General features: G+C 37.1%; 1 protein-coding gene across 4 annotated transcripts in view; it reads right to left on the bottom strand.

Moving 5' to 3' along the window:
- Positions 1-18643, bottom strand: part of LOC125243659 (thrombospondin type-1 domain-containing protein 7A) — a 158119-nt gene that overhangs the window by 73497 nt on the left and 65979 nt on the right. For all 4 annotated transcript variants that reach the window (XR_007179079.1, XR_007179080.1, XM_048153452.1 and 1 more), the window contains exons 3-7: positions 17474-17722; positions 11689-11870; positions 7274-7342; positions 3172-3327; positions 1465-1668 (exon numbers count right to left, since the gene is read on the bottom strand). Coding sequence is in view for 2 of the 4 variants with exons in the window: in XM_048153452.1 (XP_048009409.1) it covers positions 1465-1668; positions 3172-3327; positions 7274-7342; positions 11689-11870; positions 17474-17722 (860 nt within the window). In the remaining 2 variants the exon portion in view is untranslated. The remainder of the gene's footprint in view (positions 1-1464; positions 1669-3171; positions 3328-7273; positions 7343-11688; positions 11871-17473; positions 17723-18643) is intronic.

The raw sequence follows: 18643 nt of genomic DNA, 5'->3' as shown, positions 1-18643 counted from the left end.
AAGTGGAAAACTGTTCTGTGGTCAGACGAATCAAAATTTGAAGTTCTTTTTGGAAAACTGGGACGCCATGTCATCCGGACTAAAGAGGACAAGGACAACCCAAGTTGTTATCAGCACTCAGTTCAGAAGCCTGCATCTCTGATGGTATGGGGTTGCATGAGTGCGTGTGGCATGGGCAGCTTACACATTTGGAAAGGCACCATCAGTGCTGAAAGGTATATCCAAGTTCTAGAAAAATATATGCTCCCATCCAGACGTCGTCTCTTTCAGGGAAGACCTTGCATTTTCCAACATGACAATGCCAGACCACATACTGCATCAATTACAACATCATGGCTGTGTAGAAGAAGGATCCGGGTACTGAAATGGTCAGCCTGCAGTCCAGATCTTTCACCCATAGAAAACATTTGGCGCATCATAAAGAGGAAGATGCAACAAAGAAGACCTAAGACAGTTGAGCAACTAGAAGCCTGTATTAGACAAGAATGGGACGACATTCCTATTCCTAAACTTGAGCAACTTGTCTCCTCAGTCCCCAGATGTTTGCAGACTGTTATAAAAAGAAGAGGGGATGCCACACAGTGGTAAACATGGCCTTGTCCCAACTTTTTTGAGATGTGTTGATGCCATGAAATTTAAAATCAACTTATTATTCCCTTAAAATGATACATTTTCTCAGTTTAAACATTTGACATGTCATCTATGTTGTATTCTGAATGAAATATTGAAATTTGAAACTTCCACATCATTGCATTCTGTTTTTATTCACAATTTGTACAGTGTCCCAACTTTTTTGGAATCGGGTTTGTAGATTAATGATGTTCGATTTTTGAACTAATCGTTCTTATAAGCCGGTAACCAGATCAGCAGGTTCACAGAATCTAACTGAATTGAACTTTAGTTCAGGGTTGATGATATAAGACTCCAGTGTAGCACGCATACTCCTTGTGCAGTACCAAATGAGCCAATAAGCATGTCCAGATGGGTTATAGAACCAAAAAAGGGTAATATGAATTAATAGGAGTACCTCAGGAAACATCACATTTGGTTGCTTTTTGAGTCAGACATGACCGAAAAGCTGACTTTCAACTCTTCCTGTAGATTTGATTTGTTCATTTTGAACTAGTTCTATGGTTTAATAACCCATTTGGACATGCTTATTGGCTCATTCGGTGCTCCACAATGAGTGTGTGTGTTTTGCGTCATCATCAACCCAGAACTAAAGTTCGATTCAGTTTGATTCGTTCGTTCTTCAATTCCATAAACCAGCTCGACCGGTTACCACACCAGCTTAAAAGAATGATTTGTTCAAGAATCGAACATCACTACTACAGAGATCCCAATCCCCAATGACAGATATCCTGTGATAATAATTGTAACTAAAATGTTGTTTAGGAAGGTAAACTCGTCTTTATAGTGCTTCAGTAAACCTGGCATTTTGCAAAAGACAACAGTGTTTAATACCTTCATTGTTGATGCAGCGGACCTGTGGAATCTGAGTTCCCTCTCCGCAGTCCATGTCTTCGTCAGGGATACATGCCTCTAGCTTGACTAGCTGCCAGTTAAAACAGCTGGGATCATCGCACGGGATGGCCTCCACTAGGTGAGGACAATTCCCCTCGCCACCCGTGGGGTCATTAGTGATTGTACGTCGTCTGAACTTGAAACCTGCAAATAAACATGATGGAAAAAGTCTATTAATTGCCTTCATCCCTAGTGGTATTTGGACACTTTAGTCTACACTTTAAAATGTCACTGAATTAGGACAAAATTTGAAACCAAGTGGCATCAATATAATTTTTGCTGAGACATTTTCCCCAGTTCATATGAACCAACGTATCCTAAAAGGTGATTTTTGGTGGATGTGTGATATGTCAGTAAATTGATTTTTTAGGGTGGTTCCTATAAAACTCTCAAGAATGTGTCCAATTCACATTTCAGTTTAAATTTAAAAGGAAAATAAATTATATTTTGCATAAAGTCAAACCTCTTTTTCTACATTGACATTTTTTTTTTTTTATTACAATTAAGGACCCCCCATATTCTCATTACTATAAAACAATAAAAATTCAGTACTGTTCAATATAGAAAAAAGAAACAAAAATAACAGAATATATTAAATCACAAAGTATTTAATTACTTCTACTATTAAATAATGCTGATTTAAAAAACAAAAAAAGCAAATCTGAGTTTTTTCTACTATAAATACACAAGAAATACATATAATATATAAGAAAATTTGGGGCAAATGTGCATAAAAATATTGCTGCAATAGAAACATATATTATGGCATTAAAAATGGGCCTTAGACTTAGACTTAGACTTTTTGGGGCTTAATTTTTATTTATTTATTTATTTATTTTTGGTTTATTGGTTTTGGGTGAAATATTATCTGGACATGTTCTTTCGTGAGATTTATTTAGATTAATAGAGGCAAAGTTCAGTAAATTCAAACTTTAATAGCCATAGGTCTATGTGTTTTTTGTTTTTCTGCCAAAGTGACTCTCATCTAGGCTACACTTTATTATGATGGTGCACTTTAGACATTCTACTAACTATAAGTAACTTTGCTACTATATGTCAACTAACTCCCATTAGAGTATTAGTAGACTAGTAGACTGTTAGGTGTTAGTAGAATACTGTAAGTTGACATGTAGTTGTAAAGTTACATATAGTCAGTAGAATGTGTGATGGGGAGCATCAAAATAGCATGTTAACAGATATAAAGCAGACAGTCTACTAATACTCTAATGAAAGTTAGTTGAAATGGAGTTGCAAAGTTACTTATAGTTAGTAGAATGTCTAAAGTGGACCATCAAAATAAAGTGTTACCTTCATCTAATATGGTTTTTGAGAGATTCACATGTTAGCTCTTGTACTAAGGTCTACCTTAGACTCAAGTTCATCTGTGTGCATTGGGTATATACTGTTACAATCGAAACTTTCAGACATTTTTGTTGCACGATTGCTGCTGATATGCAGCATCCTTGACCAATAATTTAAGATAATAGTGAAATCAAAAGGAAATATTGTATTCTGGCTTGATCTGAGTCTCGCAGACGATACTCAGCAAAACATAAACTGCAAAATAGCTCTTTAAAAATATTGTCTCTCAGTATTTGACACGTAAACTCTATTTTGTGAATATATTATTGTTTCAGTCATGTTTACCTTTCTTCACGACCCGTTCATCACAATTCTCAAAGGTGCAGGGCCCCCAGGCGCCCCACGGGGACAGTTCACACTCCACAGGGCACGGGATGTTACACAGCTGCGTGGTACTTGGAGACGTTCCCTTGCAGAACCGAATGTCTACGGGTTGTGATGCTATAACACAAACACATACATTAAAACACTGCAATAAGACGCACACATGGGGACGACACATGGCGGACAATTAGGTTTATGTAACTGCAGGAAACAACAAATGGCCACATTTAACACGCTCCGAAAAATATCCAGTCCCAGTTGCATCTCAGTTAAGGAAAAACAGGAGAAAACCAGAATCTCCACAGATTTTATCATAATTTAAATGCACAACATTTTTGTTTATTAAATATTTTGACTAATTTGATCATGTTTCCAGTTAACAATTCTAAAAATAAATGATAAAATGAAATAAAATAATTCTGAAAAATAAAATAATAATAATAATAGTAATAAAAAAAAAAAATAAGACAGGCAAAAACGTTGTTTATTGATGCACTGGTCAATTTTGAGATTTTGGGCTATTTGGCTTTTCACAATGTGTTGTTTCAGACCAGTGGAAAGAAAACATCTAAAATAGACTTAAGTGTTTATTTTACTGCACTTTATCTATTCACATTTGTAGATTGCAAAGATTGTAGATTGCTTTTTTTTCAAAATGAGTTTTTTTCTCCTGTACTGAGCCAGAAATCTCCACTTCAGTAGAATTATGTCAACAAAATGAAACAATTTTGAACCTGGCTTTATCCAATGTTTAGAGTTCTGGTCTGAACATTAGTGCACATTTAATTAGTTAATGCCTCATATGCATATGTAACACTAATGTAATCAATCCATTATTGAAATATGGTGATATATTAGTTATTTTATTTTATTTTATTTTATTTTATTTTATTTTACCCTATTCACCATGGATGGATGGATGGATGGATAATCAATCAATCAATCAATCAATCAATCAATCAATCAATCAATCAATCAATCAATCAATCAATCAATCAATCAATCATTCAATCATTCAATCAATTAATCAATCTATAGGTGGAATGTGGTTATATCTATTCATTTTTAACCCTATTCACCTGGGAAAATCAATGTGAACCACATCCATAAATCCTATCTGGACTCAGTGTGAAACTATAAAATCCAAACTCAGAACATAAACAACAGTGATGCATTAATGTTTTAACACAGGATTTTCCTGTCGGCTTGATGGGTGACAGGTGACACGACTGCTGCGTTTGTATCAAAGCGAGGTAAACTCTTCTCGTGGAGCTCTCCCATACTGATATGTGGTGAGTTCTGCTCTCTAGAGATTTCTAAAACGAAATGTTCTCCACATGCACAGATTGTGAGCTAAAAAGTACAAGAAGATTGACTGCGCCACAGACCTTCAAAAAAAACAAAAATTGTTTGAACTCTGGAAAACGAGCATGGGGAATAACAGTTCACCCAGTTCAACTGTTCTAGTGCCGCATGTTCCCGAAATTAATAGAGAGACAGATTTCAGTGTAATGCACCATCATCTAAGTTAGCATAACACTGCACAGGTTGTCCTTGTTTATGTGCCAGATGGTCTAGACCTTCTGCGCAAACTTTCTTTCTAATCAAAGTTTGCAGTCTGTGCCTGCTTTGACAAACTCAGGTGGACAGGCTTAGCTTCGAGCATGAGAATGATTTGGTATTCGGTAGCTGTTTGAAAATAGATGAAAAACCTGAGGTGGCCTTACGATTTATTGATGCCGTACAAAAGTTTGAGGTTGGTAAGATTGAAAAAAAAAAATTTTTAAAAGAAGTTTCTTCTGCTCACCAATGCTGCATTTATTTGATCAATAATACAGTAAAAACAGTAATAGTGTGAAATATTATTACCATTTAAAATAATTGTTTTCTATTCAAATATATTTTAAAATGTAATTTATTCCAGTGACGCAAAGCTGAATTTTCAGCATCATTACTCCAGTCTTCAGTGTCACATGATCCTTAATAAATCATTCTAATTTGCTGATTTGCTGCTCAAGAAACATTTATTATTATTATTAATGTTGAAAACATTGTGCTGCTTCATATTTTTGACACATTTGTAAGAATTCTTTGAATAGAAAGGTCAGAAGAACAGCATACACCAATCAGGCATTACATTATGATCACCTTCCTAATATTGTGTTGGTCCCCCTTTTGCTGCCAAAACAGCCCTGACCCATCAAGGCATGGACTCCTCTAGACCCCTGAAGGTGTGCTGTGGTATCTGGCACCAAGATGTTAGCAGCAGATCTTTTAAGTCCTGTAAGTTGTGAGGTGAAGCCTCCATGGATCGGACTTGTTTGTTCAGGACATCCCACAGATGCTCGATTGGAATGAGATCTGGGGAATTTGGAGGCCAAGTTAACACCTCAAACTCGTTGTTGTGCTCCTCAAACCATTCCTGAACCATTTTTGCTTCGTGGCAGGACATATTATCCTGCTGAAGGAGGCCACAGCCAACAGGGAATACCATTTCCATGAAAGGGTGTACATGGTCTGCAACAATGCTTAGGTAGGTGGTACGTGTCAAAGTAACATCCACATGGATGGCAGGACCCAATGTTTCCCAGCAGAACATTGCCCAAAGCATCACACTGCCTCCGCTGGCTTGCCTTCTTCCCATAGTGCATCCTGGTGCCATGTGTTCCCCAGGTAAGCGACGCACACGCACCCGGCCATCCACGTGATGAAAAAGAAAACGTGATTCATCAGACCAGACCACCTTCTTCCATTGCTCTGTGGTCCAGTTCTGATGCTCACGTGTCCACTGTTGGCACTTTCGGTGTTGGACAGGGTTCAGCATGGGCATCCTGACTGGTCTGCAGCTATGCAGCTCCATACACAACAACCTGTGATGCACTGTGTATTCTGACACCTTTCTATCAGAACCAGCATTAACTTCTTGAGCAATTTGAGCTACAGTAGCTCATCTGTTGGATAAGACCACACGGGCCAGCCTTCGCTCCCCACATGCATCAAGAGCCTTGGCCGCCCATGACCCTGTCGCCGGTTCACCACTGTTCCTTCCTTGGAGCACTTTTGATAGATACTGACCACTGCAGACCGGGAACACCCCAGAAGAGCTGCAGTTTTGGAGATGCTCTGACCCAGTCGTCTAGCCATCACAATTTGGCCGTTGTCAAACTCGCTCAAATCCTTTTTCCTGCTTTTAACACATCAACTTTGAGGACAAAATGTTCACTTGCTGCCTAATATATCCCACCCACTAACAGGTGCCGTGATGAAGAGATAATCAGTGTTATAATCACCCGTCAGTGGTCATAATGTTATGCCTGATCGGTAAATATTTAAAATGGAAATCTTCTGTAACATTATAAATATCTTTAATGTCACTGTTGATTAATTTAATGCGTTCTTGCTGAATAAAAGTATTAATTCTTTGAAAAAAATCTTACTGATCCCAAACTTTTGAACAGTATTGTACATATCGATATATGCATGATTAGTAAAATAACTGCAGTCTGGCTTCGCTCTATGTTATAAAGCTCATGAAATCTAAGGTGGAATGGTCTAGTCTAAAAGGCCCTCTTGCACTTACAAATACAAACAAAATGCTTCTTCGTTTCTTTTGAGGAAGAGCATATAGTAAGGAGCTGTCACCAGGGCAGTCATTGGCAATCAATCTCTGTCACTTGTCTGGTGCCCAGAGGAGAGCGTTGACTAAAACACAGGCTGTTGCATCAGTACATACGCTTGTAATGAGCTCTCTATGGACACAAACACTTACAAAAATACAGAAAGTAAACAGACTAAGCGAACAAAATATGTAAACATGCCTCAGGCAAAGAGACTTGATCAAACAAAGACCATCATTTCAGACACAGAAAGGAAAAGATAGAGTAAAATAAAATAAAATTTAATTCAATTAATTTTTTCAACTAAATGTCCATGTACTTTATCTGTGGCATGCTTTTGATAATCACAGTCAATCACTGTGCTTAAGTGTTGGTTATACTTTCAAAACAATACTGGTACATGAAAGATACCCAAAACATTCCTTTAAAGGTCTTAAAAATCTTACCTGAGATCTCAAAGGTGATAGACAGGAGAGGAGGGACACTAGGCACCTGGCCATTTGGAGACTGACCTTCTACAAAACACACAAACACCAACTCTAGCGAACTACTGCTAATAAGCATCATTCAGAAGGGACAAATACAAATACTATAACTATGAGTTCTATACTGTGACTATTTACAGAATATTTCAGCTCTAAAGGGATAATGCAAGGCATAAGCTGGTTAGCTTTAACTATCCTGAGCTGTGACGTCAAATGCAGCAGATAAGGGAAAATATAAGCCCATTTGACCTTTTAAGAGGCCTCGAAAAAATACACTACAAATAAAATTATATCCATTTAATCACAATGCACAGCCACTTTTGAATGGTCATCAAAAATATACTTTTTAGCAGCATAAAGGCATGGTTACACTGAGGGGTTGTATTAGAAATAAAGATTTTCTGTCATTTGGATGGACTAGGTTGTAAATTTTCCATCATGCTCTACTCTTATCTGTCAGTAGAATATTAAAAACTTTTGTTTCTCTCCTTAAATCCTCACTCACAGCTCTCTGTCGATTTTTACCTTTTATTTTCTGTTTTTTTCATGAAATGAATCGACCAGACAACTTATTTTTATATCTGTCAAAACAACAGAAAGCATTGTCATTTACCAGCAGTGCCAAACAGTCCATGCCTCCAGTCCAACTTTTTGGTTTCTGTCACATTTGGTTGAGTTCCCTTATAAAACAGACATTTTTTCAAAGTAGACTCCAAATCCAATCGAATTTCATGGCAGTTTATTCAGGGTACTAAGGCATCGCCTTCATTGACTTTCATTCAGACAGTAATGTGATAATGTGAGTTATAAGCCGGTTAGCTTTTACTTGTGCCCAAATCTCAGACAGTCAAAAGCCACAGGATTCCTCCTACACTCTCAAAAATCAAGCTTCTTCAATGTTTTTTTGTAGCACCTAGCAAGGAATTCTCTTCTCATCAAGAACTATTTTCGTTTTCTGCATTATATAGAACAAATGTAACTTATTAAGATTCTCTTGTGAATATTATTAAGATTCATTTATGGCATCATATGAAACTTACAACGATTGTCTTATAGCTTCATATGGAACTTATAAAGGTTTACTTAGGGCAAAAAATAAAGCTTAAAGTATAAAGATTCCCTTATAGCAGGGGTGCGGAACGTTGATCCTGGAGGGCCGTAGTCCTGCAGAGTTTAGCTCCAATCCTGAAAAAAAACCACTCACCTGCCTGTAACTTTAGTAATCCTGAAGACCTTGATTAGCTTCAGGTGTGTTTAATTAGGGTTGGAGCTAAACTCTTCAGGACAATGGCCCTCCAGGATCAACGTTCCCCACCCCTGCCTTATAGCATCAAATGGAACTTCTAAAGATTCAAATGAAACTTATAAAGATTATGGCATCATATGAAACTTACAGTATAAAGATTCTGTTATAGAATCAAATTTATCTTGTAAAGATTCGCTTATGGCATCATATGAAATGTATAAAAATGATCTTTAATGGAATCAAATAGAACTTATAAATATTCTCTAAGGGATTCAACTTGAACTTAAAAAGTCACTTATGGCATCATATGAATCTTATATTCTCTTTTGGTTTCAAATGGAACTGATAAAGATTCTAATATGGAATCAAATGGAACTTATACATTTTTGCTTATGGTAACAAATGAAACTTTTAAGGGTTCCTTTATGGAATCAAATTGTAAGAAAAGTTATCCTATGTCATTCACTTTAACATCCTTTAGGAAACTCTTGATTTTAAGACAGTGAGGCCACCTGTGGGAAATAACGTTCTGTTCGTGCTACGAGAGCAATGTTGTATTCTTAGAAGAAAATGTAAATGAGCATCACTTCCAGATAGATTTGATGAAGGTTTCATCACATCAAAGAATCTTGAAGCTGACAACATCCTCCCAGGGAGAGAACATCATGACTCCATCAGTTGACTAACGCTCCAGCACATTTTCCCTTCAACTTTCTGCACCGTCTGCGTTCGTGTATCTTCTGTCAGCAGTGCAGATTACCCCCCAGTGAAGTGAGGCATCTCCTGCACCACGCTGATAAGGACACAGATTCCCCACCATACGCAGCTCCACCAGTGGCCTGTTTTAATAACGGTTCTTTAACCAGAGCTTTTCATGCAGTCAGCGCTCATCTGCTCTAATGTGCGGGGACATGTGCGTTACGATAAGTTTCAATGTGCTCACCATACAGTTCTGAGCATCAAAAGAGCGAGCAGGAGGAAGAGAGATAAAAAAAGGTATTTTCTATGAAGATGGGTGGGCCACTAATCAAGTGATGGTGTGTGTGTGGAGAGCATGCAAAGAAATGCTGATGCAATATATACAACAGAGTAAGAGATTTACAAGCATATGCGCATGTGTGACAGACAGAGAAGGCAGGGAAAGAGAAAGAACATAAGAGATAGATCCAAGTACTGTATTCTGTATTCTCATTGTTTTAGCAGTATAAACATTTCTGCAAAGCAACAAATATCATGCTTTTATAGTAAATTTTACTAGTGACCTATTTTTTGGAGGACGGACGGAAGGAAGGTAGGAAGGTCAGAAGGAAGGAATGAAAGAAGGCAGGAAGGAAGGAAGGAATGAAGGAAGGAAGGCAGACAGGAAGGAAGGAAATCAATGGATGAAGGCAGGGAAAGAGAAAGAACATAAGAGATAGATCTATGTACTGTATTCTAGTAATTGCATTGTTCTTAGAGTTTAGACAAACATTTTTGCAAAACAACATGTACATAACAAAATGTAATGTTTTTATAGTAAATTTACTGGTGACCTATTTTTTTTTGAAGGAAGCAAGGAAGGAAGGAAGGAAGGAAGGAAGGAAGGAAAGACAGTAGTAAGGAAGGCAGGAAGGAAGGAAGAAAGGAAGGAAAGACAGTAGTAAGAAAGGGAGGAAGGAAGGAAGGAAGGATGGAAGGAAGGAAGGAAGGAAGGAAAGAAAGACAGTAGTAAGGAAGGAAGGAAGGAAGGAAAGACAGTAGTAAGGAAGGAAGGAAGGAAGGAAGGAAAGAGTAGTAAGGAAAGAAGGAAAGAGTAGGAAGGAAGGAAGGAAGGAAGGAAAGAGTAGTAAGGATGGAAGGAAGGAAGGAAGGAAAGAGTATTAAAAGGAAGGAAGGAAAGACAGTAGTAAGGAAGGCAGGAAGGAAGGAAGGAAGGAAAGACAGTAGGAAGGAAGGCAGGAAGGCAGGAAGGAAGGAAGGAAGGAAAGACAGTAGGAAGGAAGGAAGGAAGGAAGGAAAGACAGTAGTAAGGAAGGCAGGAAGGCAGGAAAGAAGGAAGGAAGGAAGGAAGGAAGGAAGGAAAGACAGTAGTAAGGAAGGCAGGAAGGAAGGAAGGAAGGAAGGAAGGAAAGACAGTAGTAAGGAAGGAAGGAAGGAAGGAAAGACAGTAGTAAGGAAGGCAGGAAGGCAGGCAGGAAGGAAGGAAGGAAGGAAGGAAGGAAGGAAGGAAAGAGTAGTAAGGAAGGAAGGAAGGAAGGAAAGAGTAGTAAGGAAGGAAGGAAGGACAGTAGTAAGGAAGGAAGGAAAGACAGTAGTAAGGAAGGAAGGAAAGAGTAGTAAGGAAGGAAGGAAGGAAAGAGTAGGAAGGAAGGAAGGAAGGAAGGAAGGAAGGAAAGAGTAGTAAGGAAGGAAGGAAGGAAGGAAGGAAGGAAGGAAAGACAGTAGGAAGGAAGGAAGGAAGGAAAGACAGTAGGAAGGAAGGAAGGAAGGAAGGACAGTAGTAAGGAAGGAAGGAAGGAAAGACAGTAGTAAGGAAGGAAGGAAGGCAGGAAGGAAGGATGGAAGGAAGGAAAGAAAGACGGTATGAAGGAAGGAAGGAAGGAAGGAAGGAAGGACAGTAGTAAGGAAGGAAGGAAGGAAGGAAGGAAGGAAAGACAGTAGTAAGGAAGGAAGGATGGAAGGAAGGAAAGAAAGACGGTATGAAGGATTTTTAGCAAAAAAGCACTTTAGCAAAAGCCTCTCTTCTCATGAAGAACCATTTACATTATCAGCACCATATGAAACTTTATAAATTTATTTATGGAATCAAAAGGAAATGATAAAGATTCTCTAATAGATTCATCATTTTTTTTTGCAAAGCAACATATAAATCACAAAATGTAATGTTATTATAGTAGATGTTTTGCTAGTGACCAATTTTTGGATTGATCAATCAATCAATCAATCAATATTGTTATTATTATTATAAATATTTATCACAGCTCAGGATAGTCAGTCTTCGCGGTATTCACGGTTTGGGACTGAACACATTCTTGTTGTGCCATCAGCCAATCACAGTTTTTTTCAGGTGACTGGCTCAGAAAAAAATGTATGTTTGTGAGTAAAAATGGCATACTTGTGTAATTTTACACTGTCAAATAGAAGCCTGTACCTTGTTTGTCTTTGTTGTTATTGATGTAACTGAGAAGTTCTGCATTGGCCTGGACGCAGTACACTTCCCTGCTCTGCACACCTCCACCACACAGTCCAGTCTGATTCCCACGCCGCCGGTCCTGCTGGCTGAGCAGCGCGTCAACGCGACATTCACTCCATTCTGTGGTCCTCCAGGCATAACTAAAATTAACATGAAAAACATTAGACAGGCTATTATGTCCTAAATCTGTGCTTTGGGTCACACATACTGTAGCTGTAATAAATCTTCACCAAAAAACAATGTTCATACATTTAGGTTATGCGTCACTGTCATGTACTGTAGCAAGAGACATTACAAATGATAAACAAAGAGCCTCCAAACAAATGCTTGAAAAAATGGATCTTGGGAGAATTTGAGACTTGCAGCAGTAAGTAAAGTAAACACTTTACTTAACTTTTAGCAGTTAAGTTCATTTTCAGTAATTGAAATAAAACAGAAATAATATATAAATATCAGATGAAAAACCTGAATTAAAAAAAAAATCTAATTCAGGAATTTAACTGGAATATAAAAGCATTTGGAAAGCCACACAACAATTGAAATCTCTTCTAAAACCTTAAGGGAGAGACATACAGTATTATACTGTAACTTGTGAGTTTCATAATCTGAGAAGCAGAAGACTTCAGAATCTTAGTTCAACCTCCATTTAATCCAATTGCTGAAACTGAGATATTAAACAGATGTCATTTGTGATTTCTCTTTCCTACTTTCGTAATAGTGCGAAACAGAACTGCAAAACATTATCATTTCAAGCTACCTATTCACAATACGTGGGAGACTCAGAAAGCACTGTGTGTCCTGTGACGATTGTGCCAGTGTGGGCCATCTGTGAGAGAACGAGATTAGAGCAGCGTCACCGAGCTCTTAAGATCACTTCCATTTGTCAGTGCATTTCTCTTGGCTCTGGACCACAGACCAGCCCGATCCGTCTCACCCCGTTTCCATATGCTCATGTGCTGACTCTCACTGGCACCGCCGCTCACGCAGAGCAGGGGTCAACCGCCTCCCGACAGGGCCTCCTGCTCCACGCCGGCATTTCTCCACGAAGAGCATGAAAACATTACAGTTGGCCATGCTGAGAAGTGACTGCTGTTTTTAGTACTTGTTTCATGTACATGCCCGTAGGATAGGAAAATCCCACATGAGATCTCTTTAATATCTCAATTGCATCTCCTTGACGCCAGAGATTAAATTGATTTCAAATTAGCTTAAAATAATATTTTTCAGTTACACAATTCTCCTGCTTCTCAGATTCTCCTCCAGAGAAAAAGACTATATTCCTCTAGAGAACTGTGCTCAGATTTGCCAAGATGCCAAAGTCAATGTGAGCTCAAACATTTCTCATCAAATTCTAACAGGACAAATGATCTGTGCTTCTATTCACATTCATTCTCAACCCAAGCTCATTGGAGAAATGTGTCTGTGGCGACATTTCTGCATAATGATGTTATGGGCGGAAGTGAGCATCCCTATGCCCTACTCACTCCAAAGGGAAGAGCACTTGAACTGGGGAATTTGGAGGGAGCAGGGCACTTGCGTGTCATAATGGAGCAATGAAAGGCAACATAATTTCCTCATTATCGTCAACTTAAATGTTACCGTGACAATGCAGCGTGGCGTCCATCACATCATAAGAGCTGCAAGTTTTTATCATGTTTTGTCCATCGTTACAGTGGCAATGACAGGATTTCACGAGTTGCAAGTAAACAGAACAGTGTTTCTTTTGCTGCTCTAAAGCTGACAGAAACTGACGTTTTACTATGTCTTGTTGTCAAAAGAGGTGGATTTGGCTGGTTTTGCAGCAAAAGAAAGTCACATTTGTTAAATACCAATGAATTGACTAAAGTGACATTTTTTAAAATAAGGCATTTCAATAACTGACTAATAATAGTTTCATTGCCATTAAAGTGAAATTACGGAACCTTAAACCAAAGACTACAGCACTCCTATTGTTTTGAATGGGAGAAAGTGCAATGCGCAATATGGTGGAATAAGTTCCGCCTTCTAAATAAGAGGCAATCGCTGATTGGTAAAGTCATTGCGTCACTGCAGCGGCCGTTAAAAGCTCCGGTTCCTATAGAAACAGTCAGATGCGCCTCCGAAATGAGACACAAGAGATGTGCATTTAGGACTCCGCATGCGCTATTAGCTTGATCCAGCATGAAAAATACAGTTTTTTTGTCATGATTCGAGCATTTAGAAACAAAATTTATGAGACAGTTGTTGTCAGATTTCATTGGTGATTTCAAATATGAAATTTAATTGAAAGCTTGGCAAACAGTTTTAGTGAATTTGATGTTTCCCCATTCAAAGAGATAGGAGCTGCACTCGAATGCCCGAGAGGCGTTTCAAAGATGGCCGCCAAGTGAAATAACTTGTCTTAAAGGTGCCATCGAATGGAAAATTGAATTTACCTTGGCATAGTTGAATAACAAGACTTTAGTACATGGAAATGATATACAGTGAGTCTCAAACTCCATTGTTTCCTCCTTCTTATATAAATCTCATTTGTTTAAAAGACCTCCGAGGAACAGGCAAATCTCAACATAACACCGACTGTTATGTAACAGTCGGGATCATTAATATGTACGCCCCCAATATTTGCATATGCCAGCCCATGTTCAAGGCATTAGACAAGGGCAGCCAGTATTAATGTCTGGATCTGTGCACAGCTGAATCATCAGACTAGGTAAGCAAGCAAGAACAATAGCGAAAAATGGCAGATGGAGCAATAATAACTGACATGATCCATGATTACATGATATTTTTAATGATATTTGTAAATTGTCTTTCTAAATGTTTCGTTAGCATGTTGCTAATGTACTGTTAAATGTGGTTAAAGTTACCATCGTTTCTTACTGTATTCACGGAGACAAGAGCCATCGCTATTTTCATTTTTAAACACTTGCAGTCTGTATAATTCATAAACACAACTTCATTCTTTATAAATCTCTCCAACAGTGTGTAATGTTAGCTTTAGCCCGTTAGCCATGGAGCACTATCAAACTCGTTCAGAATCAATGTAAACATCCAAATAAATACTATACTCACATAATCTGATGTATGCATGCAGCATGCATGACGAACATCTTGTAAAGATCCATTTTGAGGGTTATATTAGCTGTGTGAACTTTGTTTATGCTGTTTAAGGCAAGCGCGATATCCGGGGGTGGGGAGCGTGAGGATTTAAAGGGGCCGCAGCCTGAATCGGTGAATTTCTAATTATGCCCCAAAATAGGCAGTTAAAAAAAATGTATTAAAATAAAATCTATGGGGTATTTTGAGTTGAAACTTCACAGACACATTCAGGGGACACCTTAGACTTATATTACATCTTGTAAAAAAACGTTCGATGGCACCTTTGAAGGGACTTTGAGGTTTTCGCATCTGAACTCTTCATATCTTCTATTAAACACATTTCTTTCCCATGAATCTTATTTAAACTTCATATGAAATGAATAAAAAAGAGTAATATCACAAATATTGTAATATCACAAACAAAAGAAAAATAATTATTCTGTTTATATGTTAACTCGAACTCTCTCGCCATCTAGCTTAAAAATTAGTTGCAGGGATTCACCACCCTGGGTCACATGACCACAAACGATAAAGTTGCACCATGCAACTCCATGTCGTAATTTCAACTTGTGAAAAGTGTTTTCAAATCCTCGTAACATGGGATTTTTCTGAGAAATCCTAATTGTAACACCTGACCACTGCAGATTCATTTAGACTTGTGAAAGGACCCATCAAAAGGAATTCGGTTGTTCGCTTTCGCTTGGAACACTCTTACAAATGGTGTCCCCTTCCCAGAGTGCCTTTCAAGGGAGCGAAAACGGCATTTGGAATTCGCCCCATATTACACTTCTTGCATGATCTGTGACACTTTCAAAGTGACATGTCAAGTAGGGCTGGGAATCAATTCCAAAAATAATCGATTCCTCGATTCCGAGGCGTTGGGAATTGAGAGTTGATTCCAAAGGTTGGAATCGATTCCATTAAGGGGAATCGACTCCTCTTTAATTTTTTTTTTTTTTTAACACAAACCGCGGCCTGTAGCCGATTTCATTTGTCAACACAAATGATCCTGTGATATCTGCTGTGTGGCACGGTAAGACGCGACAATGTTAGACGGTGTTGGTATTAAAAAAAAAAAAAAGAATCAAAAATAACAGTGAGGAATCGATTCTTGGAATCGATTCTTTTCGATTCCAGAAATCGGAATCGGAATCGATTCCAAAAAATCCGGAATCGAACAGCCCTAATGTCAAGTGAATGCCACTATAGCGCATTCAGTTTTATCCGAAACAGGTGATCTGGCTTTTATCATGCTCTTGTCAGAGCGCTGCATCACAAGTGCAATCCTGTAATAGATGAGGTACTGAGTAAGTTTACTACGTTAGAAAAGCCATACATATGGAGCTGGTTATGTGATGCCAATGTCAAAATGTTTTAGTTTAAAAATCATGCACTGGTAAAAGTTATATATCATAATTTGTGTGAATAGGAATAGTTGTTGGTGTTTTACTGCCACTCGTGTTCATTCCAGCTGTAAACTGCAGTGAATTGAATCAAAGGTTTTTTGAGTTTTTCAAAAACGAAGGTAGAGGCATGATTTTCCAATGAGCCTATGTATTTTATGGCTCTGTACTTTTACTGTACGTCAATAATTGTCTCATTTGTTACTACTCCGATTTCTCTGAAGGAAAAACATCTTGAAACTTCAATGACAGACTTGCTAGGAACCACATTAAATCTTTTGAGCTACGAAATAACAACTCTAGCAACAATGTTTCCTTTGGGTTGACACATAATGAGATATGACAAGATGACATCAATTTGTTGCCGTATATCACATCATATCATCACTCCAATGATGCGATGCATTTTCACAGACACAAAACCATCTAAATGAAATCCTTTGATCCCAAGCAGTGATAGGAGAGCACACTGATGCTGGCTGTCGCATAACCTGATATTGCTGAGATTAACATGTTCCTGGGTCAACATTTTTGCTGATCCTGGAACAACATTCAAATCAACCAATCAGATTTGAGGGACAAGTTTACAGATTATGTCAAGTTTAGGCTTAAAATCAAGAATTGGTGCTTTTACATCAGTGTTATTCATCGATCATTTCCCTCTGATTTTTGTGATAACTTATGGGTAGGGTTAGGTTTAGGGGTAGGAATAGGAATAGGGTTAAGATTAAATTTTCAGACTAGAATGTTGTTCCAGGATCAACAAAATAAATTGACCCAGGAACGCATCTAATTCAGCAATATCAGGACGTGCCTGGCTGTCATGTCTAAATACAAAAAATGTTATATCTGCAATTCAAAAGCACTCATACTGACTGTTGCATACAGATATCACAGGATCAACAATATAGATTTTTCCTGCTGACCCTATTGAGCCAGCAGTACTAGCAGATTTTTACATGTCCTGCCAATGTTTTTACTGGCCCTGCGGAAATAACGAATAACAAAATAGCATATAAATGGGGGGTAAATCCACTGAATTATGCATTGCAACGGTCAGTACTGAAAACTGAGGAGAAAAAAATAGTATGAGATCTATGCTATCACATCTTACAGAATACAGTAGCATCACTCAATAATGTATATACGCTATCGTTCAAATGTTTGGGGTTAATAAGATTTTTTAAATGTTGTATACCGAGAACAGGACTGTAAAATAAGTGCTACCGAGAACACAGTACTAGCATGTCCATGGTACTTACGCAGCACAGGGCGGCACCCCATTTCCTTCAGGTTCACAGGTCTGACTTTCCTCCAGGTTGGGGCACTCGGACCCTCCTCCAGTAGGAAGCCGTACCAGCTGTCTGCTGCGGGAGTGTACGCCCTGAGGAACACTGGGGTCTGAGCAGGTCTTGGTGCAGGAGCCCCACATGCTCCATTCACTGACCACACAGTCTTTAGGCATCAGGCAGGACTGGTAAGTCTCCGGAAGACTCCAGTGGGGACACTGGCTGATACAGGACAGAGCGGTAGAAAGACTGGTCAGTCAAAATGACAAGATAATAATTATTTTACAGTTAAGAAGTACACATTTCAATGGAATTAAAACCTTTCTACTCAAATTAGAGAATTATACCAAAATAAATGACAAAAATATAAATATTATAATATGCACATTATATATTACAATATATGATTTTTTTTTTTTTGATTTAATAATAAAATACGTAAGATTAAAAAATCATAACAAATAATATATTATTAATATGATTGATTGATAGATAGATAAAAATAAATAAATAAATATGATCAATAATTACTTTACTATTTTTCATCCTATTTACTGTCTGGGGCAAATAAAATAAAATAAAATAAAATAAAATAAAATAAAATAAAATAAAATAAAATAAAATAAAATAAAATAAAATAAAATAAAATAAAATAAAATAAAATAAAATAAAATAAAATAAAATAAAATAAAATAAAATAAAATAAAATAAAATAAAATAAAATAAAATAAAATAAAATAAAATAAAATAAAATAAAATAAAATAAAATAAAATAAAATAAAATAAAATAAAATTAAATTAAATAATAAAATTAAATAAAATAAAATTAAATAAAATTAAATAAAATTAAAAAAAAAAAAAAAGAAATTAAATGAAATAAAATAATAAAATAAAATAATGAAATGAAATAAATAAAATAAAATAAAATAAAACATAAAATAATGAAATGAAATGAAATAATGAAATGAAACAATGAAATGAAACAATGAAAAAAAAATAAAAATAAATAAATAAATAAATAAATAAATAAATAAAATAAAATAAAATAAAATAAAATAAAATAAAATAAAATAAAATAAAATAAAATAAAATAAAATAAAATAGGTCAGGGGTTCAACTGACAAATAAAAAGCCTGGAACCCC

The sequence above is a fragment of the Megalobrama amblycephala genome, linkage group LG13, assembly GCF_018812025.1.
Source record: "Megalobrama amblycephala isolate DHTTF-2021 linkage group LG13, ASM1881202v1, whole genome shotgun sequence".
Lineage (NCBI taxonomy): Eukaryota > Metazoa > Chordata > Actinopteri > Cypriniformes > Xenocyprididae > Megalobrama > Megalobrama amblycephala.
The sequence above is the reverse complement of the archived record's forward strand: the minus strand, read 5'-3'. Positions and strand labels throughout refer to the sequence as shown.